The 27,597-nt window shown below is 42.6% G+C and overlaps 1 protein-coding gene across 3 annotated transcripts in view; it reads left to right on the top strand.

Moving 5' to 3' along the window:
* Positions 1 to 397: 397 nt before the first annotated feature.
* PIAS2 (protein inhibitor of activated STAT 2) overlaps positions 398 to 27,597 on the top strand; it is a 54,282-nt gene continuing 27,082 nt past the window's right edge. For all 3 annotated transcript variants that reach the window (XM_034774737.1, XM_034774739.1, XM_034774738.1), the window contains exons 1-3: positions 398 to 491; positions 5,883 to 6,036; positions 12,621 to 13,095. In XM_034774737.1, coding sequence (XP_034630628.1) covers positions 5,914 to 6,036; positions 12,621 to 13,095 — 598 coding nt within the window. In that variant the 5' untranslated portion in view covers positions 398 to 491; positions 5,883 to 5,913. The remainder of the gene's footprint in view (positions 492 to 5,882; positions 6,037 to 12,620; positions 13,096 to 27,597) is intronic.

Genomic DNA, 27,597 nt, shown 5'->3' with positions numbered 1-27,597 from the left:
GGGTGTGCGGGGGCAGGCGGATGCTGTGGGGGAGATGCTGCCGGGTACGGGGGTGCTGTGGGGGAGGGGGTGCTGTCGGGTGGGGTGTGAGGGGGCAGGCGGATGCTGTGGGGGAGATGCTGTCAGGTGGGGTGAGAGGGGGCAGGGGGATGCTGTGGGGAGGGCATGGGGTGCTGCTGGGTATGGGGGTGCTGTCGGGGGGGGGTGAGGGGGCAGGCGGATGCCGTGGGGAAGGGAGATGCTGTGGGGGAGCGGATGCCGTGTCCCCTCAGCCTGGGCACGAAACCACCCCTTCTCCCCGCACCCTGAGGGGCCCGTGGCCGAGCGCCCCCCTCCCCTTCTCGTCCCGCCCCCGTGCGCAGCGGGGCCGGATGGGCTGCGGAGCCCGCCCCGTCACGTGGGGGGCGCACAGAGGGTGCAGGATGGTGGCGGCTGCGGCGGCGCCCGGCGGCGGCAGCGGGTAGAAAATGGCGGATTTCGAGGCGTTGAGGGTGAGGAAAAAAAATCCATCCCTAGCCCCACCACCCCCATCACCCCCCGCCATTGCCATCCAGAGCGGCCGGCCTCCCCGCGCCCACAGCTCGGGCGGGACCCCTCAGCCGGGGCCGGTCATTGATATAGGGTCTGACCCCCCCCCCCCCCCCACCTGCTCCCCCGCGCCCTTTGGGGGCCCCCCCCCCCCCCCCCCCAGTGCTCCCACACTGCTGAGGGGCCAGGTTGCATTCATGATTCTCAAACGGAGATTGGGGGCAGGGGCAAAGTGGAGGTGCCCTACTCCTGCTCCCCAGATCTGGAGCTTTCTGTGATTGCATGCCCGGGCGCTGATCTCTCTCTTTAATATTTACCAGAGTTAGATGGGAGTGGGGAGAGAAATCCTCCCTCTCCCCCCACCCCAATTCAATGTGAATGTGGCTTTTTTGTTTGTTTTTAATCTTTGACTAGGATAAACTAATACTAGTATAAAATAGCCAGTTTTTTGGGGGTGAGGGAGGGGGGGAGAGAGAAAGAAAGAGAGCTGCCAGTAATTCTTACCGGAAAATAATCAAAATGATTTTAGAAAGGGAGGACACTTGAGCTATCTTTTAAATGTGACTTGAAGTTAGAGATGAATGCAGGCCTCAAATTAAGGTGCTTTGTGCGCGCACACACACTATCATTCATTAGCACATCTCAACGACCTTGTAGTCCTCACCTGTATGTTCTTTGACTTCAAGAAAAATGCTTTCTATTGTCTTACTTTTTTTTTTTTTTTTTAAGAGGTGGAGGAGTGGAAAACTTGCAAATCCTGGTTTCCATTTTCATGTTGAGATTGTTTTCCGACATCTTGAAATCATCCTTATGATTACATCCAGTTTACACTAGTATAGAAAATTTCTGCCTACTAAGTGAGATGATTTGCAATTGAGATCTGAAAGGAAACAATTCTGCGGTCATATATGGCACCGTTTTTCTCTGTTTCACAGAAATGTGTATCATTTTGTATTCATTGTGGGAGAGGGCGACTCAAACTGATTTTTAAAATCAGATTTGAGAGGTTAAATTTGCCATGGATATAAATTAATTGAATGCAATTTTGTGAACAATATGCACAAATCCAAGGGCTATGGAAATCCAGTATTTTTTGTGGCAGAACTATTCCATCTACCCACTTTCACTTGATGTCTTTTTACACAGTTACATTGAACTCCTGTAAACACTTTCAATATCAAGCACATTTCTTTCTTTGAAATATCTGTTAAAAGTCTAATGCAAATAGCTGACTACTTCTGCTTTTTTAAAAATATAAACATCTTTTTAATTTCCTTAAAACATCTGCAAACATCTTTTTTTGGTATATGACATTTTCTTTTATATTCTTAATTCTAGTAAGTAGAGCCCAAGTCTGCAAGAGTGCCATGCTTGCAGTGGGAGTTCTATGTGTAGGAGGTTTGCAGAACAGCTCTTAAACTTTGTCTGTGGTAGGGATTTCTGCTGTCACAATTAACATGAACCCCAGGGCTAGCACCAGTGGGAGCCCTGGTGTAGAGGAAGCTCTAGTAGCCAGGCCACTTTTCACCACTTTTAACTAACATGTGGGAAACACTGTCAGTTGCCAGAGCTCTGTCTATGTTAGGGCTCCTGCCAGTGCTAACATTGACCAATTTGTTGGAACCATAGCTCTGGTGGGGGAATTTTTTCGCACAAAATTCCTAATCCAGATATCAAAGGGGTAGCTGTGTTAGTCTGGATCTTTAAAAGCAGCAGAGGTGCCTGTGGCACCTTATAGACTAACAGATGTATAGGAGCATGAGCTTTCGTGGGTGAATACCCACTTCTTCGGATGCATGCAGATTTTTTGGGGCGGGGGGACTATGCATCCGAAGAAGTGGGTATTCACCCACGAAAGCTCATGCTCCTATACATCTGTTAGTCTATGGCCTGGTCCCCACTATAAGCCCCCACTTCGGACTAAGGTACGCAAATTCAGCTACATTAATAACGTAGCTGAATTCGAAGTAGCTTAGTCCGAACTTACCGCGGGTCCAGACGCGGCAGGGAGGCTCCCCCGTCGATGCCGCGTACTCCTCTCACCGAGCTGGAGTACCGGCGTCGACGGCGAGCACTTTCGGGATCGATCCCAGAACATCGATTGGCTGCCGCCGGACCCTCCAGTAAGTGTAGATGTACCCTATAAGGTGCCACAGGACTAATCCAGATAGGATCTGAGGGAAGAGCAGAGTTTGGTCTTCCCGAATATGGGCTTTCTTTCTGATTTGATTTAGTAAGACTTCTTCTTCTTCTTTTTTTTTTTTTTAAGGCAATATAGGTGTGGTTTTGTTTTGTTGGCGTTTTTGGGTTTGCTTGTTTAGTGTTCAACCCCCCTTCCCATGTCATACTATCGATCGTCTTGTCTCTCTACAAACTCTATACCAGGAAACGTCAGTCTTTTTTGTTTTAGCCCACCTGCAGTTTGCAATAGAAAGGAGGATTTAGCAAAATGGGTGTTGTCTCGAAGGAGGTATAAAATAAAAAGTTCCCATAAAGTTCATTCCGTCTAGTCCGTAATTACGTTGAGTGAATTGGAAATATACATCTGAAATGTCAAGTGTGAAGGTGGACATCCTGCATTTCTTCACTAGACGATGTAGGTTTTGAGACAGCTTAAATTATTAAGTTATTGTCGGGAAGGGACTCTTCCTTCTCCATACTTCTATAGATGGAAACTTCTGTAAATTTCCCCCTTCTACAATTTGATTGTTGGTAGTGCTGCTTTATTTTCCCCACTATCTTCTATCTCCTCATAACACCAAATAGCGGGAAGTAAGTTGTATGTGGTTTTTAAGCATATTACTACTGTGCAGGTGCATAGCTAAAGTAGTTTTAACTGTAAGCCCTTTGAGGCAGGGATGTGATTTGTATGATGTGCTAATAAACCATACACACCTCTGTAGATTGTCCCTTGCTATGGCTGATAGAGGGCTGTATGATCCAAGAAAGCTTTATATTATTACTAATGTGGTGAATTAAATGATCCAGTAGAGCAGTGGTTTTCAAACTGGGATACGCTACTCCTTAGGGATTCGTAAAATTTCATCGAGGCATGTGAGGAAAAAGCCTGTATTGGCAGACAGTGCATCATGTTATCCCTTACAGACCTTAACCTCTCCCCCTCCCACCCCCCCCAACCCTCCCCGTTTTCACAGGTATATTATGACCCTTCCTCCAATGGGGGTACACAGTCAACTGCATTATTTGGAAGCTTAAAAAGTTTGAAAACCGCTGCAGTAGAGAATAGGGGCAAGATCACATTAGTTGTAAATGATAAGAGCCTCCAACTTCCATGATGAGGGTAGGATTTGATGAGAAAAACGATGCTTTCCCTTATCCTTGTACCCAGTTTATATTCCTGCCTCAGTTATTGGTTTAGATAAGATACCTTGCTAGGAAAAAAAAAAAAATCCTCATTATCATAGCACCTCAGTGCCTCACAATCCTCAATGTAGATATTTTCAGAACACTTCCTCTGAGGGAAATGTTGTTATCCCCATTTTACAGATAGGACAGTGAGGCACAGAGAGACTCAGGTACAGATTTTTAAGAAGTATTTCAGCATTGCAAGACCTAAGTACCATTGACTTCAGTGAAACTTAGGGTCCTAAGTCACATAGGCCTTGCATTGCTGGGCGAGTAATGTCCATATTTTTAGAGGCATTTAGGTCTTAATGACTTGCCCAAGGTCACACAAGAAGTTTGTAGTGGAGTAGGGACCTGGGTCTCTTGAGTTCCAGGCTAGTGCTTAACCCCTGGATTACCCTTTCGTTGTAAAAGTTGTAGGGTAATGCTAGATAGTGACTGTTGGTCCAAAGTGATGGCTGTGATGTTTCTATTTCTATTTATCTTACCTGTAAACTGGGGTGTCTGTGATCTGGCTTTTCTAGTCCAGAGACTATCTTGATGTCTGTTTAGCACAGGGAGGGTGGTGATTTAGGATCCCTTTTTGTGATCCTATGTGGCTGCTGGAGAGAGAAGTGCAGTGCATGTCTAGCCATTAAGGCCTTTACTCCCACTGATAAATCACAGTTTAAAAAACTGAGCATGAAGCTCACCTGTTTGGATTAGTGGATTTGAATTACAGAAATTCAATTCACAGGTATGAAGTTGCTTATTGACAGCCACTCTTGCATGCCCCACAGTCAAGGAGGAGAATGGCTTCTTCTCAAACGGCTTTTATGAATTAACCTCCAGAAATTTCCTCCCTAAATTAGTGTTTTGTGGATTAATCTACAGTATTGTTTGTTTCAGAGTGGTAGCTGTGTTAGTCTGTATCAGCAAAAACAACCGAGGAGTCCTTGTGGCACCTTAGAGACTAACAAATTTATTTGGGCATAAGCTTTCATGGGCTAGAACCCACTTCATCAGACGCATGGCAGAGTTGCTTGCTGCACTGATGCCGAGCACGCTGTTCACCTCAATATGTGGTCTCTATCTGTCTTGTGAAGGGACAATAGGGCAGCTTGGAAAGCTCAATTTTTATTGGTAAGCGCGCTTGAAGTTTAGAAGCAGCAGATCAGATTTCAGACTTCAAGCTTGATTCTGGGTTGTTGTTGGTGGTGTTTTTTTTTTTTAGGCCAGCAGAGTATGGGGATGCTGTAGATGCAGTGTGCTCAGTTTTCTGGGGTGAAGGAGCATTTTTATGTTGTGTTTTATGATTGTGGTATTAACATACTGCGTGGGGAGCCACGACCAAAGGGTTGGAGGCAGAAAGCCTTTGATTGTGGTAAAGAAAACCAGGAAATCTTGTAGGAGCCACCATATTCCCAATTTTTTTGGAGAGGTGTCATGGATTGTCTCAGTACAATTTAGTTTGTAAAATTGAATGCTTTTTATTATACTTCATACAAATACACCAAAGGCTATTGCATTAAAGTATAAGCTGTTGTTGTCTCTTGTAGAAGAAGTGGGCTGTAGAAGAAGTGGGCTGTAGTCCATGAAAGCTTATGCTCTAATAAATTTGTTAGTCTCTAAGGTGCCACAAGTACTCCTGTTCTTCTTGTAGAAGTGGTCATTATCTTTCCCGAGCAAAACAATACTCTGAATGTAGTTTCAAGAAAGTCTTGAGAAAAGTTGTCACCAAAACATCCAGAGTAAGCCTTAACTCTCACAGGCCTTAACATTCTGGAAAGATCAGATGAATTCTGATCAAGATGGTTTAACTGTATAATATAATGGTGTTTCTTTTAAAAGCATTTTAGCAATCTGAGGAACTTTAAGGTTTAGGTTGAAAGAAGCACAATTTTGTGCTTCTCTTAATATTTTGTGTCTCTTGCAAGACTTCCATCTGTGTAGACAATAGAAAAGTTTTAGGTGAACCAGAATATACATGTTAATTCCTTTTACATTAGGAAACATTAGGTGTGACATTGGGAACCTGTCATGCCATTTGGAAGGAAAGAAGAATGTGCCAGCAGAAAGAAATTCAAGTGGATCCACATTTCTGTACCTAAAAAGAAGTTTGAATCCACATCAGGTTTCCTTAGGGCTTGTAAACAATGGAAAGTAAGTAGCATCTCATTTTAATAACTACATCTGCTTTCTGACTGGGTAATACTTGCTGACACACATCTAATCAGTGAACAACGCAAGGGACTAATAACATCCTAGTCAAAAAACACGGAGGAGTGTATGCAAGTTTGGAAGTCTCAAACTTCTGAGTTTTAAACTTCAGTTGCACAACAGAATCCTTGTGCAGCCATAGACAAGATACTTAACTTTTCTGCATCCATTTCCACACTTTGTAAATGGGGAGAATAGTTGCCTACTTAACTAGGGTATTGTGAGGATTAGTTAGTATTCGTACAATGTTTATAACATGTAAAGTGCTATATGTGTCCTTAGTATTAAGAAATAGAGTAAGAAAATGGTAATGGGATGTGCAGGTATATAAAACATTTTTGTATATCTACAGTATACTGTAGTATTGCCATACTGTGTAACATTAGTTGTTCAAGTATAAAATTTAAAACCACTGCACTTAACACATTTAATTTTATCCAGTAGAATACTGCATTTTAAAGCGTGGGTTCTCAGTTGCTAGCCAGGAAGGAAACAGCATATTATAAAGTGGATGAATTTTGTTTATCTTGTCATGTCCCATTGTGCACATCTTTCAGTTTTTGTAATGTATTACTTGCATCAAGGGCTCTGGGTTTATGATTTCTAACCCAAAGCCAATGTGTAATTCTTGATGAAACTTGAGTGGTGGAATGCAGCTGTGACTAGACAGTGAACAATTGTCTGTAACTATATGCTGTAGAGATCTCAACATTGTTTAGAGCATTCCATTCATTATATTTAATAAAATAACTGATTGTAACTGTAAGGTAATCTGTAACATTTGGGACTTCATCCTGCAGTCCCTGCACACACACATCCCACTGATTTGAACAGAGATTTTGTGTTACAGGTTTGATACCTTAAATATTAAATGGGGTGGGGGGGGGGGAGATGAATTGTACTACTCTAGAGTTTAAAGATCCAGTAATTCACACAAGCAGCATTTAAAGAAATGAAAAGTGAGATCATCCATTTCATAGGATTAAAAAAAAACTATAGTCGTCCCCCCCCCCCCCCTCCGGGGGCTGGGAATGAAGGGGACTTAATCTTCCCCTGCACAGCTGCTCGGGGTGGGGGTGGGGAGATCAGACCCACCTCGGGGTACCTACCCCAGCTGCAGGAAGCTCTGGGGCTGGGCAGGGAAGTCCTGTCCCTCCTTAATACCTGACTGATGAGCATGTAGGGCCACGTTTTCAGAGATTTGTGTGCATCCAACACAAGCATTCAGTTATGGTTTACAATACCATGCACTGGGATGCATGCAGCTTGGAAAACCTGCTGCTTAATTTATACATTTCCTTATTAGCTATCAATTGTATTATTCTTCTTGCCCTCCCTTTTAGGGCTAGATAATCAGATGGTGTTAAACAAGCATAGCTCCATTTATTTAACTCGAATATAAGTATGCGCATTGAATCTTGCTAATATAATTTTTGTTACATGAGTGTAGAGCAGAGAACTGGAATCAGGCGGCCTGGTTCTGTTCATGAGTCTGTCACAGTGTTGCTGAGCCACGTTGGCCAAATCACGTAAACTCTCATTGCTAGGATCCTTCCAAATTCCTGGCCCTGAAACAGGTGTCAGACCATGAAATCAAGCTATTGGATGGGAGGGGCAGGGCTGGGGGCACCCAGGGTCTCCTACCTGGTCCCTGGCTCCAGTTGCTAGTCCCTCTTCCCCCTCCTCCCCCCCCTTCCCCAGGCTGGGAATGAATGGGACTTAATCTTCCCCTGCATAGCTGCTCGGGGGGGGTGGGGGGGGTAGGGGGGAGATCAGACCTACCTCGGGGTACCTACCCCAGCTGCAAGAAGCTCTGGGGCTGGGCAGGGAAGAGCAAGTCCTGTCCCTCTCCAGCCCAGCTGGGAGTAGCAGCTAGGAGGACCCCCAGCAGCACGGGGGAGGTCAGACTCACTTCCACCTCCAGTAACCTCCTGTGACTGCAGGAAGTTCCGGGGCTGCTGCCTTCAGAACCTAGCTCTGAAGGCAGCGCAGAAGTGAGGGTGGCAATCCCATGGACCATGCCTTTCCCCCCTCCCCCACACACAACCGCTTTGTGACCGCCCCCCCCACCCCATGACTCCCTTTTCGGTCGGGACCCCCACGGTTACAACACCCTGAAATTTCAGATGTAAACATCTGAAAATGTGAAATTGACTAATTTTCAAATTCTGTGGCCGTGAACTTGACCAGAATGGACTGTGAATTTGATATGGCTCTACTCATTGCCTGTGAAAGTCTTGAGATGAAAGGTGGTATGTAAGTGCATCAGCAGCACTATTAGCAGTCTGCAGACTGCAAGATGAGTTGGGAAAAAAGAATGTAGAGATTCAAGTACTTCTTGATTGAGGTTTTTTCCAGATGCAGTAGTGGACTTAGACATGTCTTCCATTAATTTCAGTGGAAAATACCTGAATTCCCTAGATTGCTTCAATTCAAGTCTTAAGTTTAGCAAGTGAACAGGGACTGAGCTTTCAAACACTCATGAATAACTTTTGAATAGTAACTACTTCTTATTTGATTTCAGCTTCTTTTTAAATGGGTGAAACTTTCCTTTCTATATTATTTGGATCTAATGACCTTCAAAATCTTGTTTTTGCAAAAAACACACTTGAATTATAAAAGCACAGGAAAAATGCTTGAAGTTCCCAGACTATTTTTCCTGTTTAAAACTTAAACATGGTCCAACAGAACTTCCTTCAAACTTTCTCCTCCCTCTCCCCCCCCCCCAAAAAAAAAAAAAAAAGAGAAGCTGATTGGGTGAAACTTTTACAAAGCATGAAGTCACAGCTTGGAAGAGATTTGATTTTTACATCTGAAGCTTGCATCCTCTATTAAAAAAGGGTGAAGGTGGTTATATGTAAGAGAGACTGGAAATTAAAAGTAAATTGTGAAAGTACCATCAATAGCCCAGATCAGTAGTGTGAAAAACACACTGGTAACTAGGCTCTAGTTTTGCAGTGTCTAGAGAACAAACAAAAAAATGAAAACAACTTTTTGGAACCTATATTAGGTATAACTTGTAAATGGAAATATTTACTGGAAATGACTCAGGCATGATCTTGCAAATAGATGCACAAGAATAGATGCTTATGCCCCTACAGGCTCCGGAATCCATAGAAACATAAGGTCCATTCTGGCAGATCTGTTTGCAGGATCAGGAAATAAATTATGAAATAGGGACTTGATCCTGCATTCCTTACATATCCAAAACTACGTTGACTTAAAGGGAAAGCAGAATCCAGCTCTAAATGGAATGTTCTGTTAATGAGCGTGTTTAATCACTTGCGGTAAAATCGATGTTAGCAATATTTTTCTTCAAAAGCACAAATGTTGTGCATCAATGCAGTGTACATGGTTTTTCTACTTACAAGATGCATCTGAGGTGCATTGACTCTCCATTTAACTCGCGGGTTGTGACATTGATACTAATATGCGATAGCAAAATGCTAGTCTTTAGAATGTCCACATTAAGCATGAGTTGTTTCTATACATGCTTGACTGCAAATTTTGCCTTGATTAATTTTCAGGAATGCACACAAGCAGCAGTAAGGGAAATTGAAAGCATACTGTAAGGCATAGCCTGTTTCTTTAACCCTTGCGTGAAAGAGTTTCCACATTACATTTTGTTTTAAATTCTGTTAGTCAAAATGGATTCCATAAATGCTATCGGCAAAAAATTTTGTTCCCTAAACCTAAAATAAGAACTTCACATGGCTATTAAATTTCTTTGTTGCATTTTGTATATAAACAGTCTGACATCCAAGAGCATGTTAAGCCAATTAAGTATCTTTTTAATATAGGAAAATAAGATTTTAATATTTTTTCTAAATTTGAAATACATTGTAAGACTCTTAATTAAAACTGTTAACTTAAGCTAATTTTTAAAAAGCCCCAACGTTTTCGTTAAATCTCTATCCCAAGCCCAAAAACAAACCTTAAAAATTTGACTTCATAGGGAGCATGATTGGACCTGAAGGAGGGAAATATGTTGAAGGATTTTAAAATATGTCCTTCTGACAGTTTGATAGTCATTTCTGGATGGCTGGATATGTATATCTATCTCTAATCTATTTTTTTCCATGTGTAGTTTTTAGAGATTTTCTGATTTAACTGAAGGGAGTGAGAATTTGAGGTGATTTTTTAATTTTTTTTTATTGGGGCAGTCAACTTGAGAATTCTGAGTGTGAGCTAATTTTAGCAGATGTATTGTACTGTATAGTGTGAGCATTTACATATCCACAGTAAATTTATTTGAAAAATAGAAGTTCAAAGATCATGATGATAGTGATTCTAATACCAAGTTGTTACAGAGAAATAACTGTATAGTGAGTGATGTGAATTGGACATGCAGAGCTGGGAACTATATAACCATAGGGGGCGGGGGGAAGAGTAGGATAACAAATCAGTAACTGCGTTACATCTCCGTTCTGGTGGAGGCAACTGTGGTTTAGACTAAAAATAACTTTTTCCCTACCTACCTTGTCCACAATTATATGATGGATTTATCTGCTCTAATACCAAAATAAGGGATAAAACTATCTTGAAATTTATTGTCAACAGTTTCCAATATCCATATTTTATTTACTTTCAAAAATTCAAGACCATTTATGATTTGGCAGTAAACAAATAACGTTTTATAGAATCCTAGGTCCCTGCCATTTCAAACTCCTATTTAGGTCATCTGGTTATCTCCCTGATAGTTAGTATTGTTACTTACAGTACATTTAAAGCTATCCTGGACAAAATACTAGAATGTGTCAGATCATGGGACTCCCTCTACTTACCCTGGAAGACTTCCACATTCCACACCTTACTGTGTTTCACTCTCATGAAATTTCTCCTGATATTCACCCTAATTCTTCCCTTCAGCAATTTCGATTCTGTAACTTCTAGCAATATCATGAATCATTCTACATAATTCCTCTCCATATTTATACTGTTAAAATAACTGTTGCCAGTTATCATAGTATGTTTAGATGGCATCTGTTAGCCAAGTATTAATGGGAATTCCCACTAAAAAGATATCAAGACTGTCCAAGACATAATCGCACACTTATGAGAAACTACCTTTCCTATCACAATTACTGTCAACTGCTAATAGTCTAGGAAAAACACACCCCACTTCAAACATTTAAATTGTAGATATTCAAGATTAATAATTAAAGGATAAAATTGAGGTTGAGTATTTAATAGTAATAGGGAAGAAATAATAGAAACTTATGGTCTGGTTTTCCTGTTTTTCCCTTAATCTTTCTCCCTCAGTTCCAGCTGAGGTCAATGGGAAGTGTGGGTGCTCCACACCTTTGAAAATGAGGCTCTGTTGTTGTCCTAGTAAGATAGAGGACATGCTTTACAGAAAATTGTCTGGGAACCAGGAATAAACTACAGTAGAACCCCATTTAACCAAGCCTCCGTTATCTGGCTCTCCATATTTATCAAAGCACCAGCTGCCCGGGGCAGACAGTGGCCAAGGCTTGAGAAACCATTCTCTGGTTTATCTGGATTTTTGGTTATCCGATCTGGCTCTAGTCCCAAATAGATTGAATAACTGGGGTTCCACTCGAGTTTTAACACCAGCTCAGCAACTGGTCCCCCTGTTGTGTTGAATGAGTCTCTTCAAGGAACACTCAACTTGTGATTTTTTTTTTTTTTTGTTAAACTGACTAGATCTCAAGTAGCTTCATGTATTAACCTGCCTCTAATTTATTCCCCCCCCCATCTTGTGGTTTTGCATAAACATTTTTCCAGTCATGTTTCCTTCTCTCTTTAAAAATTATCTTCTCTGTGGAATAGACCCACACAAACAGGGAAACTGACCGACTAGCAGAATATGTAGGAGAAATAGTAAACAGTCTAAACACAGAGGACTCTCAAATTCACGAAGTAAACAAGCTGAAGAAATTTAATTTTGTTTTAGGTGTTACTTGTGATAATAGGGGGGAAAAGTCAGGTAGGCGTGAAGTTTTAAGTTGACAATATCCTTTTAATTTTCTCAAGCATAAAATCAGACCGTTCCGAAAGTTAATGAGTTAATTATAAAATGCCATGTAATAACTATTTTTTGGAACCTAGATGCACTATGATGGGTACCAAAAAAAAAGTCATCAAAATTACCTTTTAAATGAGTTGCTAATCCTTTTTAAAATTGTATTTTTTTTCCCAAAGTAAAGTTGAATGGTAATTCATATGAAATTTTGCAAAATTTCATATCTAGTTCATGATTTCCCTAACTCTGGAAAGCTGAGCCCTTCTTCAGGAGAATGAAACCAACTGCACCTCCTTTTGATCCTACCTGAGGAAGTGATCCCACTTTTTAGGAAACACTGGTCTAGTTGAATAGGCAACATGATACTCAAATTTTGAAAATGCGCAAGGGGCAAAGCTATACTTAGGGAGAGGCACTACCGGTTTTTAAAGAATAAATATTAAACCTGAGCTATAAAAATCTATGTACTTTCAGAATTGAATTTTATATGCTATACATATTGGGAGTACTGTGCTGACCTTAACCTTTTTTCTCCCTTTAGAATATGGTATCAAGTTTTCGAGTTTCTGAACTACAAGTGTTGTTGGGCTTTGCTGGACGTAATAAAAGTGGGCGCAAACATGACCTCCTGATGAGGGCACTGCATTTATTGAAGAGTGGCTGCAGCCCAGCAGTTCAAATTAAAATCCGAGAGCTTTATAGGCGTCGGTACCCAAGGACTATTGAAAGTCTGTCTGACTTGTCACCTATAAAACCTTCAGTTTTCAATTTGGATAGTAGCTCCTCTCCTGTGGAACCTGACTTGGCTGTTTCTGGAATCCACCCACTACCTTCTACTTCAGTCACCCCTCAATCCCCTTCGTCGCCTGTTGGTTCTGTGCTGCTTCAAGACACTAAGCCTCACTTTGAGATGCAGCAACCATCACCTCCAATTCCACCTGTTCATCCTGATGTTCAGCTAAAAAGCCTCCCATTTTATGATGTGCTTGATGTTCTCATTAAACCTACAAGTTTAGGTAAGTGTCAACAACAGACTCTACAGATTGCTTAATTTAAGACTGACTAAAGCAACCATCATTTTGATCATTACATCTGATCAGTAAATTCAGATCCATAAAATAGTGAGCTTTCCAAATTAGCCATTTGTATAGAGGTCCATATTTCCACTTTGTAAAGACAGTAAATGCTGCTTGGCATTTTATAAATTGCTCTAATTTCCACTCCCAGAAGCAATAATGTTCTTTACCTGCAGCCAAGTGACATTCAAAATCATGGTTCTTTTCTGCCTTTCAAAATGCTAAAGAAATTACTTCCTATATGATCTTTGCAGCAAAATGTACCTATGATCAGTATAAGCAAGGAGAAACCTACAAGGGCCAGTAGAAAATGGATTTTGGAAAATAATTTTTGATCCTTGTGTGTGATCACAAATTGTGCTCTCATGTTGCTAGAAGGAAGTTGTCAAGGCTAGCAAACTGTCCTCCAGCTACAGAAAATTTGAGATGTTTGTTTTCAGGGTAGGGTCTGAAGAGCCTAGCTCTTCCATAAGGAATCTGACATTATACCAAATGAGTGAAGTAGATTTAATCATTTGATGAACGTTGGTTGTGCAGAAATGATTGTTCACCTTACCTGTTATTGACTGAGGCTATGGCTACACTTGCAGAGTTTTTGCGCTGTCCGTTTCACCAGTGATAGGGAACCTGGAAAAGAAAAGTGCCGTTTTGTGTTCTCACTTACTTCCACAGGCATCAGATCGTGTTCACATTTGCAGCACTTCCATCGCCGATGAGAGCAGCGCACTGAGGGGAACTATCCCTATCCCCCCCTCTCCATTTTGAGGATAGGCCTTGTGGGAAAGGGGGGTGATCGTGGGGCATCCTGGGTCCCTGCACAGCCTCTTCTCCCCAAACGCTGATCAGCTCCAGTGGCTCAGCACTGCTCTAAGCAGGGGATCGTTTGCTCCGATAAGTGAGCGCTTGCCAAGAAAACAGGAAGGGGAGTTTCAAAGTTCCTGGGGCTTTACAGGGGGAGGGTCGGATCTCTGTTTACCTGGCAGCAGAGCTGCTCGCCAGAGTGGTCACCTTAGACACTGTGGGATATCCTCAGGACGCTAAAAGCTGTGTGAACAGGAAGAATGTGTCTTCGCTTGCGTATCACCGGTAAGAACTGTACTCATCTCGTGGAAGTGGTTTTCTGTTTGCGGTGAAACTTTCACTGCAAAAAGTCATTGGCAAGTGTAGATGCTCTCGCGGTTTTTTTTCATGGAAAAAGGGACTTTTTGTGCTTTAAATGGCAAGTGTAGACATGCCGTGACTGTTTTTATTGGAGTACAGAATAGAGCTGTTGTGTGCACTACAGCAATTTGAAGTCCTGCTTATCCTCAGGCCCAGATTTTAAAGGTATTTAGGCCTTAGTGCACTCAGTGTTGCAATGCTTATGTGATTTTTTTTTTTTTTTTTTTTTTTTTTTTTAGGGGCCTAAATCTCATTTTCAAAAGTGATCTAGTCCAAGGCTCTAAGTGCCTAGATCACTTTTGAAAATGAGATTTAGGCTCCTAAATGATATAGGCGTTGCAACGCTGAGTGCACTAAGGCTTTAAATACCTTCAAAATCTGGGTCTAAATTCAGCTCCTTGAAAACATAATATTGTATCTTTGTGAATGTTGGTTTCTGCTTCTCCCGCCCCCCCCCCAGTTCAGTTCGTTGCATCACATTTAATATTCATGCCTCTAAGACTGCACATAAGGTGGTCTCTACCTCTATCTTTGCTCTCATTTCCCCTCACGCTCCCTGCTTATTGTGGGGATTTTTCTTTTCCTAATTCCTTTCTTTTTTTCCCCTCCCCTCTTCTGTACCTGCTCCTGTGACTAGGATATACTATTTTGTCATTCGTTAGTAGCTCCCTCTTTCCTTCACGCAATCTTTTATAAGTGATCCCTATACTCTCTCTCTCAATTGAACTTAATCTTTCGAATTGTAAACTCCAGAAGGCAAGGATTGTATCATTTTCTGTTTTTGTACAGTACCAAGCACGCTGGTGCTGAGCGAGTGATATAACAACTAGGGCTGTCGATTAATCAGTTAACTCATGCAATTAACTCAAAAGAAAATAATTGTGATTAATTGCAGTTTTAATCAAACTGTTAAACAATAGAATACCAATTGAAATTTATTAAATATTTGTGAATGGTTTTTCAACATTTTCAAATATATTGATTTCAATTACAACACAGAATACAAAGTGTACAGCGCTCACTTTATATTATCATATTTGATTACAAATATTTGCACTGTAAAAATAAAAAATAGTATTTTTAATTCAGCTCATACAAGTACTATAGTGCAGTCTCTAGCGTGAAAATGCAATTTACAAATGTAGATTTTTTGTTATGTTACAGAACTGCACTCAAAAACAAAACAATGTAAAACTCTAGAGCCTACAAGTCCACTCAGTCCTACTTCTTGTTCAGCCAATCGCTCAGACAAACAAGTTTGTTTACATTTACAGGAGATAATGCTGCCCGCTTCTTATTTACAATGTCACCTGACTGTGAGAACAGGCGTTAACATGGCACCTTTGTAGCCAGCATTGCATGGTATTTACGTGCCATACATGCTAAACATTAATATGCCCCTTTATGCTTTGGCCACCATTCCAGAAGACATGCTTCTATGCTGTTGATGCTCATTTTAAAAAAGAAATGCATTAAATTTGTGATTGAACTCCTTGGGGGGAGAATTGCATGTCTCTTGCTCTTTTTTAAAACAACCTGCATTCTACCATATACTTCGTTATAGCAGTCTTGGATGATGATCCAGCACATGTTGTTCGTTTTAACAACACTTTCACTGCAGATTTGACAAAACACAAAGAAGGTAACAATGTGAGATTTCTAAAGATAGTGACAGCACTTGACCCAAGGTTTAAAAATCTGAAGTGCCTTCCAAAACCTGAGGGAGGAGGTGTGGAGTGTGCTTTCAGAAGTCTTAAATGAGCAACACTCCGATGCGGAAACTCTAAAACACGAACCACCAATACAGAAAATCAACCTTCTGCTGGTGGCATCTGACTCAGATGATGAAAATGAACATGTACTGCTTTGGATCGTTATCGAGCAGAACCTATCATCAGCATGGTTGCATGTCCTCTGGAGTGATGGTTGAAGCATGAAGGGACATATGAATCTTTACTGCATCTGACACGTAAATATCTTGTGAAACTGGCTACAACAGTGTCATGTGAACGCCTGTTCTCCCTTTCAGGTGACATTGTAAACAAGAAGCAGGCAGCATTATCTCCCGCAAATGTAAACAAACTTGTTTGTCTGAGCAATTGGCTGAACAAGAAGTAGGACTGAGTGGACTTCTAGGCTCTAAAGTTTTACATTGTTTTATTTTTGAATTCGGGGGGGGGTAGGTGTCGTACATAAATCTACATTTGTAACTTCAACTTTCATGATAAAGAGATTCCACTACAGTACTTGTGTTAGGTGAATAGAAAAATACTATTTCTTTTGTTTTTTACAGTGTAAATATTTGTAATAAAAATAAATATAAAGTGAGTGCTGTACACTTTGTAATTGAAATCAATATATTTGAAAATGTAGAAAACATCCAAAAATATTTAAATAAATGGTATTCTCTTATTGTTTAACTGTGATTAATGACGCGATTAATCACAGTAAATTTTTTTTAATCGCTTTACAGCCCTAATAATAACTGTGTGTCTTATTTGGCTTGTTAATTTTTCAGAGCTGTGAACATGTCTTAATGATATAATAAATTATTGATGGTAAGTAATGGCTTGTTCCATTAGTGTGAATAACTACCACAGTTAGATCTTCAGCATGATTGTGTTCAACTGGCAAACTTTTTGGAAAAATACTTCTATATGGATACAGAATTACTTTAAACAAGGATGCAAGTGTAATGCAACTATTTATATATCCCTATAGCATGCTTTATTGGGTTACTACTAACCAGGTAGTCTAACGCAGTTTCTTCGGAAGAGAGTAGTGCACCTGTCTTGGTTTTAGCCAGTGGCTAGATCTGGTTTTGGAAACGTTTTAGATGTTCCAGATCTTGGGGTTGGTTTGTATGGTAGTATGTGTAATTTTTCTGGGTTGGTTTGTTTTTGTTTTTGAGGAGGAAGGTAGAAAACCTGCATGATTTTTTTTTTCTCCCCAATATTTCAACCAGCTCTGGCAGTGTCTGTATCTTCCAGGGTGCACAGCATGCTGTAAGTGAGTTTGCTGACAGAGAAATGTGAGGCAATGAACACACTAAGTGTGTTTTTTGAATCTACGTAAATGTAAACTGTTTCTCTACAATGGCTATGATAAAAAGGAAACTGATTAGGTCTTGAAAATGACTTGATATTGAGTATTGCAAGCACTGAACCAAGAACAAACAAATCAACATACTGCAAAGAAGTTGTAATTGAGATTTGGTGGTTGTCAGTTTTTCTTTTAAATTAAGACATTTATTAAAATAAATTTTACTTAAAGTTTTGTGGATTGTTTATAAACAATCTACGTATATTACTATTCTTAAATGGCAGGGTACAGGATAACTTCTGTTTTTTCACTGTTGTATATCATGAACCAAAAGTTGAAACTGGTCTGAAGTACTCTGGAAAATATGGCTGTATGTAGCAGGTACTCAAGCCATGGCTCAAATGAAAGTCCCCATGTGCTAGATTAAAGACAGAGGTCCTAGCCTTTGTAGATATTGGATGTTTATGTACTGTGGTGTTGGGTGCCAATATAAGGACACAGATCACTAACAAGGAAAAAAGAACATAAGAATGGCCATACTGGATCAGACCAATGGTCTTCTCTAACTCAGTATCCTGTCTTCTGACAGTGGCCACTACCAGATAGTTGAGGGAATGAAGAAAGAGGCAATTATTGAGTGATCCATCCCCAGTCATCCAGTCCCAGCTTCTGGCAGTCAGAGGCTTAGGGACATTGGAGCATGGGGTTGCATCCCTTACCATCGTGGTTAATAGTCATTGATGGACCTATCCTCCATAGAATAACCTAGTTAATCTTTTGGCCTTCACAGCATCCCCTGGCAATGAGGTTTATAGGTTGACTGTGGGTTGTGCAAAGTACTTCCTTATGTTTGTTTAAAACCTGCTGCCCATTAATTTCATTGGGTGACCCCTGGTTCTTGTGTTATGTGAAGTGGTAAATAACACTTTCTTATTCACTTTCTCTAATCCGTTCATGATTTTTTCAGACCTCTATCAGGCCTCTTCTCTCTCTTCCCCTCCTTCCCTCCCCCCGGTTCTCTTTCCTAAGCTGAATTGTCCCAGTCTTTTTAATCTCTCCTTGTATGGAAGCAGTTCCATACCCCTGATCATTTTTGTTGCCCTTCTCTGTACCTTTTTAAATTCTAGTATGTCTCTTTTGCAATGGGATGGCCAGAACTACATGCAGTATTCAAGGGGTGGATGTACTATGGATTTATATAGTGACATTATATTTTCTCTTATATATCCATTTCCTAATGGACTCTAACAAAACCACTTTTGCTTTTATAATACTAATGTCAATTAGTAGAGTCAGCATAGGAAACCTTCCCAAAGAGATCTGGGGTCAAATTTTGATATACGTGTGCATGGCTTGTTGGCGGGGATAGCATTTTCCTTACAGAATTCAGTACATTTTCTTTAAAAGATGACTAATATTGGAGTGAAATTTCACTTATTTTTTTTGCATCTGTATGCCCTTGAAAACAATGAAAGTGAAACCATATCCTGCAACTGCAATGAGATATGGCATCCCAGCTCTATGTTTTGAAAGCAATGCTAGTTAAGTACCCCTCTATCTTCTAGTGGTATTGAAGCTTCATTTTGTTGTTAGTATTTCTGTAGGGCGTTTTAAATTTTAAAAGTACTGTGCATTGTGCCTCTAGTGATCTCCACGTTCGGGTGGCTTGTGGAGCTGCTTTTGTTTTAGTCATGATGAAACACTTAATTTTGATTTAGGGATATTCTTTTGTAGCCAAGTGCAGATTTCATATAGGATTTTTAGAGGGTTTCTTTACCATATAAAGTAACAGAAAAGCTCCTGGTTCATGCATATTTAATCTGTTGCAGGTATTTATTTGTAAAAGTAACTGATAGTCTTGACAGATAACGTTAAATTAGACAGAGTATAGAACCAAACAGCAAAGTTTCCTTAAATGATGATTACAGTGGGAATGACCGGTAATATGGGGAGACTTGATAAAAATTAATGTTAAAACTAGGAAGAGGAAATGGACAGGTATTCCCACCTTGAGAAGCTGGCCACAATATAAAAGCATAATTGTGCTACATGTTTGCATTCCTGAAGAAATTAAACCCTTCTCCTTGTTCCCTACCGGGTATCATGCTTATGAAGTCACTTTTTAAAAGTGTTCAACTGCAATATTTTTCAGCCTTTCAAAGCCATAAGCATCCTCAAGGATGGGGTGAGATGGGCCAGTAAGACCCTCTCCATTAACTTGCAAATTGTGAAGAGGAGTGATATCAGGCAGTTGTTGGCAGCATCATTTGTTGGCTTCCCACGTTTGAAGAGGGCAATGACTATCACTTCATGACAGCTTTTTAGGCTTGTGACCTGTTAAGTATTACTATCTATCTTTTAAGAGTTCTCAAGGTGAATAACGCTGCTGATAATCTACCAAGCAGTTCATGCTGCAAACTACAAGCAAACTTCAAGATGTAACATTCATGGTTATGAACTCATTGGTACTGTGAATGATGTTAAGTGTGGCCTGGGCATGGTCTTAAAGATGTCTCAGTCCTGGAGGACCTCAAGACCATGGGAATTTCTGTTGCTGCAGTAAGAGCTTGGACAACTGACCGTAATGAATGCTTGCAGACCTCCAAATCTTGAATGGCTGAAGCCTGTATTACCATTCTCTCCCCTCTCTTTCCCCCCCCCCCATTTGGCTTTGTACCTTGGTGACTTAAATAGCTACCACTCACAATAGGGCTATAGCAGACATGATGCAGTTGGTGGACCTCATTTGCAGATGTCTACCTTCTTTGTTTAAGTTCAAAATCAGGGATTTTTTGCTCTGGCAGATAGAACACTGAACGCAAACCGGACCTCTGCTTTCTGATGAAAGACAATAGTGGTTTTCCTCTGAAAGCTTCACGAACAGTGCTTGGAAACTTTGGTTGCAGTCAACACTGCTCTGCTATTCTGCATGTCAGTTTAGCTGTGCATTGCATATGCCACAGTAATTATACAAAGGATACACCATATCTGGTCAGTCCCAGGAATCTCTGACCACCTTGTTTATCTTTTTACCAAAGGTGCTGTGAAACACGTTCCTCACAGCTATCGCATGGTCTATGCTTCTTGCTGGCAGCTGAAGAGTATGAGAAGAGCTATGATCTGGGCACAGCAAAAGCACTAATAGTCATTGAACTCTGCATGCCTGAAAAGATGGAACAAAATAATGGAGGGTCTTCAGTACGCTTATTCTAGTAGTAAAGCCTGGGCACTACTCTGTGAGCTTGAAGTCACTGACCTGGGAAAAACACTGTCAACCAAAAGTGACAGCCAATGCTATCACCTCACCCTCCTTTGTAATTCAAAAACCAAAACTGACCTGTTTGGCTAGACAGAAGGTTTAGAAAGAGCTCTTTCTAAACATCCAACAAAGTTCTGCCACTTCACCTATATATCCCCATATTGCATAGTAGAAGAAATCAAGGGTCTTGTAGCCACTAAAAAAGGAAAAGCTGCTCGCAAGGACAGCATTTATCCTGAATTCCTGAAGAATTTGGTGTCAAATGATGAGCATGGTTGGCAAATGTATTCACTGCCATACGTTCAATAGTAGAACAGTCATAGGTGGTTTCAGCTGGTGTCCATGTTAGAGTAAGGCTGTACAAGTGATTTTGGGCGGTGGGGAGGAACATCACCACTCTTACTTAGCAAATGTGTTCTCTGTGCATATTCTGATTTAATAGAAGTCAATAGAAGTGTTTTACTTCTGTTAGCCTTGCACAATTGTCAATGAGTGCAAGAATTTTGCCTGATGAATTATTACCAGTGATGATGCAGAAGTCAAGAATTTTGCTTGACGTTTAGCTCCCAGGCTGTTTGCAGGACTGACCAGAAAAACACTTAAAAAAATTAAAAAATAAAAATAAAATTTGTAAACCAGGCATGCTTGAGCTAGAGTTTTATTGAGAGAGAGTGAACCCTTAAAACGCCATTTTTACTGTCCGTTTGAATGACGTGCACATCAAGTTCTACAAATGAATATTTAGAGATTGGCTACAGCCAAGCCCTAAACAGGGCTTTACTTGGTGTAATTAGTTCCATATGAGGTTTTTTACATGAAATCTATCTAGATAATTAACTACTGGGGTGGGTGGGTGTGTGTGTGTGAGAGAGAGAGAGAGAGAGCTGTTTTTAAAATAAAACAGACTTGGATTATGCACAATCCCATTTAGTAGACCCAGGAAGGCTCTTGAGACCAAGAACAAACAACTCACTGTGTGTATTTGAGAATTAGGGATTTGGAGGGTAAATAGACTCTTATGGTTGAGCAGCTAAGGAGTATAGTTATTCCCACATGACTTTTTGAAGGGATGAGTAGTTCATATATTTGCATACTAGCAATATAGGGTGGTGGTGGTGTTTTTATCTTAAAAAACCAAACCGCACATAGGCAGGAGTATTACATTAGCCTTTCCAAATGATCATGAGAGTTTTACCAGCGCAGGCCCCAAAAAATACCTACAGGCCCCACCATTAACTCCCCTTCTGCATAGTAAGAACAACTTGTAATATTTTCTGGATCCTGACCTTTCCCACAATCTGAGATTTCTGGACTACTACTTTCTTTAAATGCTGGCAGTCCAGGCTTTTCGAGGAGGCTCAGAGGCTTGGCCATGCCCCTTCTGCTCTTTCCCCAAATTCTCTGCCTCCAATGGTACAATCAATGTGGCAGTTCAGTGCTTCCAAGTTTGCCTGTTGCAATCCTAGTTTTTATAGGCAATTTTTGGAGCCATAGTGGCAAAATCTCTAAACCTTCACCCACTCTTCTCTGCTTTTAAGAGATGAAAATGTCATGGGCCTTTTCTCACTGACAGGGAGGACAAATGGAGAGCCCCTTGACTTGTCAACAAGTCTGAACATTCTACAGGCCATTATCCTCTGATCCCACTGAGGATTACCAAAAGAAACTACACCATCTGCTCAAGAAACTCCCTGAAAAAGCACAGGAACAGATCTGTACAGACACATGCCTAGGACCCCGACCAGGGGTATTCTATTTGCTACCCAAGATCCATAAACCTGGAAATCCTGGACACCCCCTCCCCCCCATCATCTCAGGCATTGGCACCTTAACAGCAGGATTGTCTGGCTATGTGGACTCTCTCCTCAGGCCCTACGCTACCAGCACTCCCAGCTATCTTCGAGACACCACTGACTTCCTGAGGAAACTAAAATCCATTGGTGATATTCCATCCTGGCCACTATGGATGTAGAAGCCCTCTACACCAACATTCCACACAAAGATGGACTACAAGCTATCTGAAACAATATCCCCAATAATGTCACAGCAAACCTGGTGGCTGAACTTTGTGACTTTGTCCTCATCCACAACTATTTCACATTTGGGGACAATATATACCTTCAAGTCAGCGGCACTGCTATGGGTACCCGCATGGCCCCACAGTATGCCAACATTTTTATGGCTGACTTAGGGGACGAGAGCTAAGGAAGCATTGTTCTAACACCCCTACTCTACTTGCGCTACATTGATGACATCATCATCTGGACCCATGGAAAAGAAACCCTTGAGGAATTCCACCATCAACTTCAGCCCAGACCATTCCACACAAGCGGTCCATTTCCTGGACACTACTGTGCTAATAAGCGATGGTCACATAAACACCATCCTATACCGGAAACCTACTGACCGCTATACTTGCCTACATGCCTCCAGCTTCCATCCAGGACACCCCACACGGTCCATTATCTACAGCCAAGCTCTAAGATACAACATTTGCTCCAATCCCTCAGACAGAGACAAACGCCTACAAGATCTCTATCAAGCATTCTTAAAACTACAGTACCCACCTGCTGAGGTGAAAAAACAAATTGACAGAGCCAGAAACAGTACCCAGAAGTCACCTAATACAGGACAGGCCCAACAAAGAAAAGAACAGAACACCACTAGCTGTCCCCTTCAGCCCCCAACTAAAACCTCTCCAGCGCATCATCAAAGATCTACAACCTATCCTGAAAGATGATCCCTCACTCTCTCAGATCTTGTGAGACAGACCAGTCCTCACTGTCAATCACTTACAGACAGCCCCCGACCTGAAGCAAATACTCCCCAGCAACCACACAACAAAAATGCTAACCCAGGAACCTATCCTTGCAACAAAGCCCGATGCCAACTCTGGCCTCATATTTATTCAAATGACAACATCATTAGCCACGCCATCAGGGGCTCGTTTTCCTGCACATCTACCAATGTGATGTATGCCATCATGTGCTAGCAATGCCCCTCTACCATGTACGTTGGCCAAACCGGACAGTCTCTACGCAAAAGAATAAATGGACACATCTGACATCAGGAATCATAACATTCAAAAACCAGTAGGAGAACACTTCAACCTCTCTGGCCACTCAGTAACAGACTTTAAAGGTGGCAATTTTGCAACAGAAAAGCTTCAAAAACAGACTCCGAGTAACTGCTGAGCTTGAATTAATCTGCAAACTAGATACCATTAACTTGAGTTTGAATAGAGACTGGGGGTGACTGGGTCATTACACACATGGAATCTATTTCCCCATGTTAAGTATCCTCACACCTTGTCAAGTGTCTAAAATGGGCCATCTTGATTAGCTCTACAAAAGTGGGTTTTTTTGTTTTTTTTCCCTCCCGCTGATAATAGCTCATCTTAATTAATTAGCCTCTTACAGTTTGGTATGGCTACTTCCACTTTCTTATGTTCTCTGTGTGTGTGTGTGTGTGTGTGTGTGTATCCACACACACATATATATATATATAAAAAAAAAAACCTCCTCTTACCATATGTTCCATTCTGTGCTGTAGCCCACGAAAGCTTATGCTCAAATAAATTTGTTAGTCTCTAAGGTGCCACAAGTACTCCTGTTCTTTTTGCGGATACAGACTAAGGCCTTGGCTACACTTGCAGCTGTACAGCGCTGTGAGTTAAACCTGACTTCGTGCAGCTGAGTAGGGAAAGCGCTGCAGTCTGTCCACACTGACAGCTGCCCAGCGCACTGTCGTGGCCGCAATTGCAGCGCTATTGGGAGCGATGCATTATGGGCAGCTATCCCACAGAGCACCTTTTCCCAGTCTGGCACTGGGTTGTGGGAAGGGGGCATGGGTGCGGGGCATTCTGGGTCCTGTCCCAACACCCCGTGATGCATCGCTTCGCATCCCAGAAATTCCTTTGTTTCCGTTCACCTTTGGCGCCATCTTTCAACAGTTTCTGTGCAGCGTGATCTGTCTGCGGGAAATGGAGCCCAAACTGCTGAGGCGTATGCTGACTTATCTCGCCAGCACGTCACATTTGGTTGTCCAACTGTTCCTTAAGATCCAAAGTGACAGTGAGGAGTCCGACGATGCTATCGAGCCACGTAACGCGTATGACACGAAATTGCTTGTGGCATTCACGGACATGCTCCGTACCATGGAACGCCGCTTTTGGGCTAGGGAAACAAGCACCGAGTGGTGGGATCACATCGTCATGGAAGTCTGGGATGACTAGCAGTGGCTGCAGAACTTTCGGATGAGAAAAGCCACTTCATGGGACTGTGTGAGGAGCTTGCCCCCACCCTGCGGCACAAGGACACGAGATTGAGAGCTGCTCTGCCAGTGGAGAAACAGGTGACTATTGCAATCTGGAAGCTGGCAACTCCAGACAGCTACCGGTCGGTCGCAAACCAGTTTGGAGTGGGAAAGTCGACTGTTGGAATCCTGTTGATGCAAGTTTGAAAGGCCATTAATCGCATCCTACTCAGAAGAACCGTGACTCTGGGTAACGTGCAGGAAATGGTGGATGGCTTTGCACAAATGGGGTTCCCTAACTGTGGAGATGTGATAGATGGGACGTACATTCCTATTCTGGCACCACCCCATCTAGGTTTAGAGTACGTTAATCGGAAGGGGTATTTCTCTATGGTTCTCCAGGCGCTTGTGGATCACCGTGGACGTTTCATTGACATTAACACAGGCTGGCCCAGAAAGGTGCATGATGCACGCATCTTTCGGAACACTTGGCTGTTCAGGAAGATGCAGGCCGGGACTTTTTTCCCAGAGCGGAAGATCACGGTAGGGGAAGTTGAAATGCCCATTGTGATCCTTGGAGATCCCGCTTACCCATTAATGCCGTGGCTCATGAAACCCTACACAGGGAGCCTTGACAGCAGCAAGGAACGGTTCAACTACAGGCTGAGCCGGTGCCGAATGACTGTGGAGTGTGCCTTTGGCCATTTAAAGGCCCGCTGGCGATCTCTGTATGGGAAGCTGGACTTGGCCGAAAACAGCATCCCTGTGGTTATATCCGCGTGCTGTGCCCTCCATAATATTTGTGACGGGAAGGGTGAAAGCTTCACTCAGGCATGGACCTCTGAGGTTCAACACCTGGAGGCTGAATTTGCACAGCCAGAGAGCAGGGCTATTACAGGGGCCCAGCGCGGGGCTGCAAGGATTAGGGATGCCTTGAGGGAGCAATTTGAGGCTGAAAACCAGCAGTGATATTTGGTGCCCTGCATGGGAGTGAAGTGCAGTAGTTCCAATCTTTAGGAATTAGTGTTTGCTAAGCAGACTTGCAGTACCTGTTTATTTCCTGGGCTAAGGAGTCTTTTACTTTATGCAATAATAAAGAATGTTTTCAAAGCCAAAAAATCCATTTATTGAAAAGAAACAAGGGGGTGGAGTGGGGAACAGTACAATCACAGATTCGCGTATGTCCTGTCTGGTGTGCTGTGCAGTGAGTGCTGCACTTCAGGACAGCTATACTGCATGGTGATGGGGGTTGAGTGCAGAGGGTAAGGGTCGTGGTTTTCAGGGCTGGGTGGAGAAGATGGCGTGAAGAACACGGAAGTTGGGGAAGTGGGTTGGAGGTGACAGTGGGGCACAACGGAAAGAATTTTGGGACAAGGGCTGTGGGGGAGGGTGGCGTTTGCGGTACTGCTCCTCTTTCTGCATGGCTACCAGCTCCTGGATAGTGTCTGCTTGGCGCTCCAGGATGCTTATGAGCCTATCAGTGCTTTGCTGCCGGTGTGCAGTGCTTTGCCGCTGGTGCGCTGCGTTTTCCTGGCTGATCCTTCTTTCTCTCTCCCTCCAGTCCTGTGCTTTCTCATTCTCTTTAATAGATTGCCGCATCACTTCTTGCAGCATGTCGTCTTTGCTTTTTCGTGGTCTCTTCCTGAGTCTTTGCAGTCTCTGAGCAGGCGATAAGAGGGGACGGCTGAGGTCTCAAGGTTGATGCAGCTGTATAGGCAAAATGCAACATTTAACAGAGGCAGCATTGTTTATACCAGACAGAGTAATAATTCCCCCCACGCTTAAGGAGTAGAAAACACACAGGGTCTACACAATAGCATAACTTTCCCGTCCGAAACAGAGCGCACACATCCCACGGGAGCCTCAAAATGGTGAGTAAGGGGGACTGATTGTTTCAGGGCTGCACTGTCCTCTGGGTTTCTGTGCCTTGGGGAGAGCCAATAGCTTCAGGGGGCACCTACACTGAACACTGTCCCAACATTTTCCACAGACGCTATCCAGGAGCTGGTAGCCATGCAGAAAGAGGAGCAGTACCGCAAACGCCGCCACCCCCCACCCCCCAGCCCTTGTCCCAAAACTCTTTCCGTTGTGCCCCACTGTGCCCCACAATCGTCCTGGACGATATCTCGGTGCTGAGGGTGACCTGGGAAGCAAGGGAGGGTCTTCTACTGCAATGCGGCTTCTGCCCTGGCCCATATGCAGCTTGCCTGTGTGCAGCAATGGTCCCCCCTGCCCCTCGCGGCACAGTGGCGCGGACATGTTAGCCTGGCTGGGACAAGGACCACGGTGGCTCTCCCGATAAACCTGCGCAAGCGCATTGCACATGTTCTGGATGAGACATTCAAGGAGATTACCGAGGCCGATTACCGCGATGTGATAAACCACATCAATGCACTATTCCACATCTAGGCATGCAGGCCTAACCCTCCTCTCCCAAAGAGCCCGCACTGAAAAAATTCCTTCCCGAAAAGGAAACCCGCTTACTGGGAACCTGCTCATCTGTCTTGTCCTCCACCAAGTAGCGGCCGCTGCGACTGGCTACCTTCCTCCTGGCTCGAGAAGAGCTCCTGGCTGCATGGTTCCAGGGATTCCGGGGTGTCTCCATCCGGCCCACCACCATCACTCCCGTTTTCCTCCTCCTCCTCTCTCCCCCCTGCCCCCTCCCCACCGGCTCTGAAGTGTTCATGGTGGTGCTGGGAGTGGAGGTGGGGTTAACCCCAAGTATC

This window comes from Trachemys scripta, chromosome 6 (genome assembly GCF_013100865.1).
Source record: "Trachemys scripta elegans isolate TJP31775 chromosome 6, CAS_Tse_1.0, whole genome shotgun sequence".
NCBI classification, from domain to species: Eukaryota; Metazoa; Chordata; order Testudines; family Emydidae; genus Trachemys; species Trachemys scripta.
The sequence above is the reverse complement of the archived record's forward strand: the minus strand, read 5'-3'. Positions and strand labels throughout refer to the sequence as shown.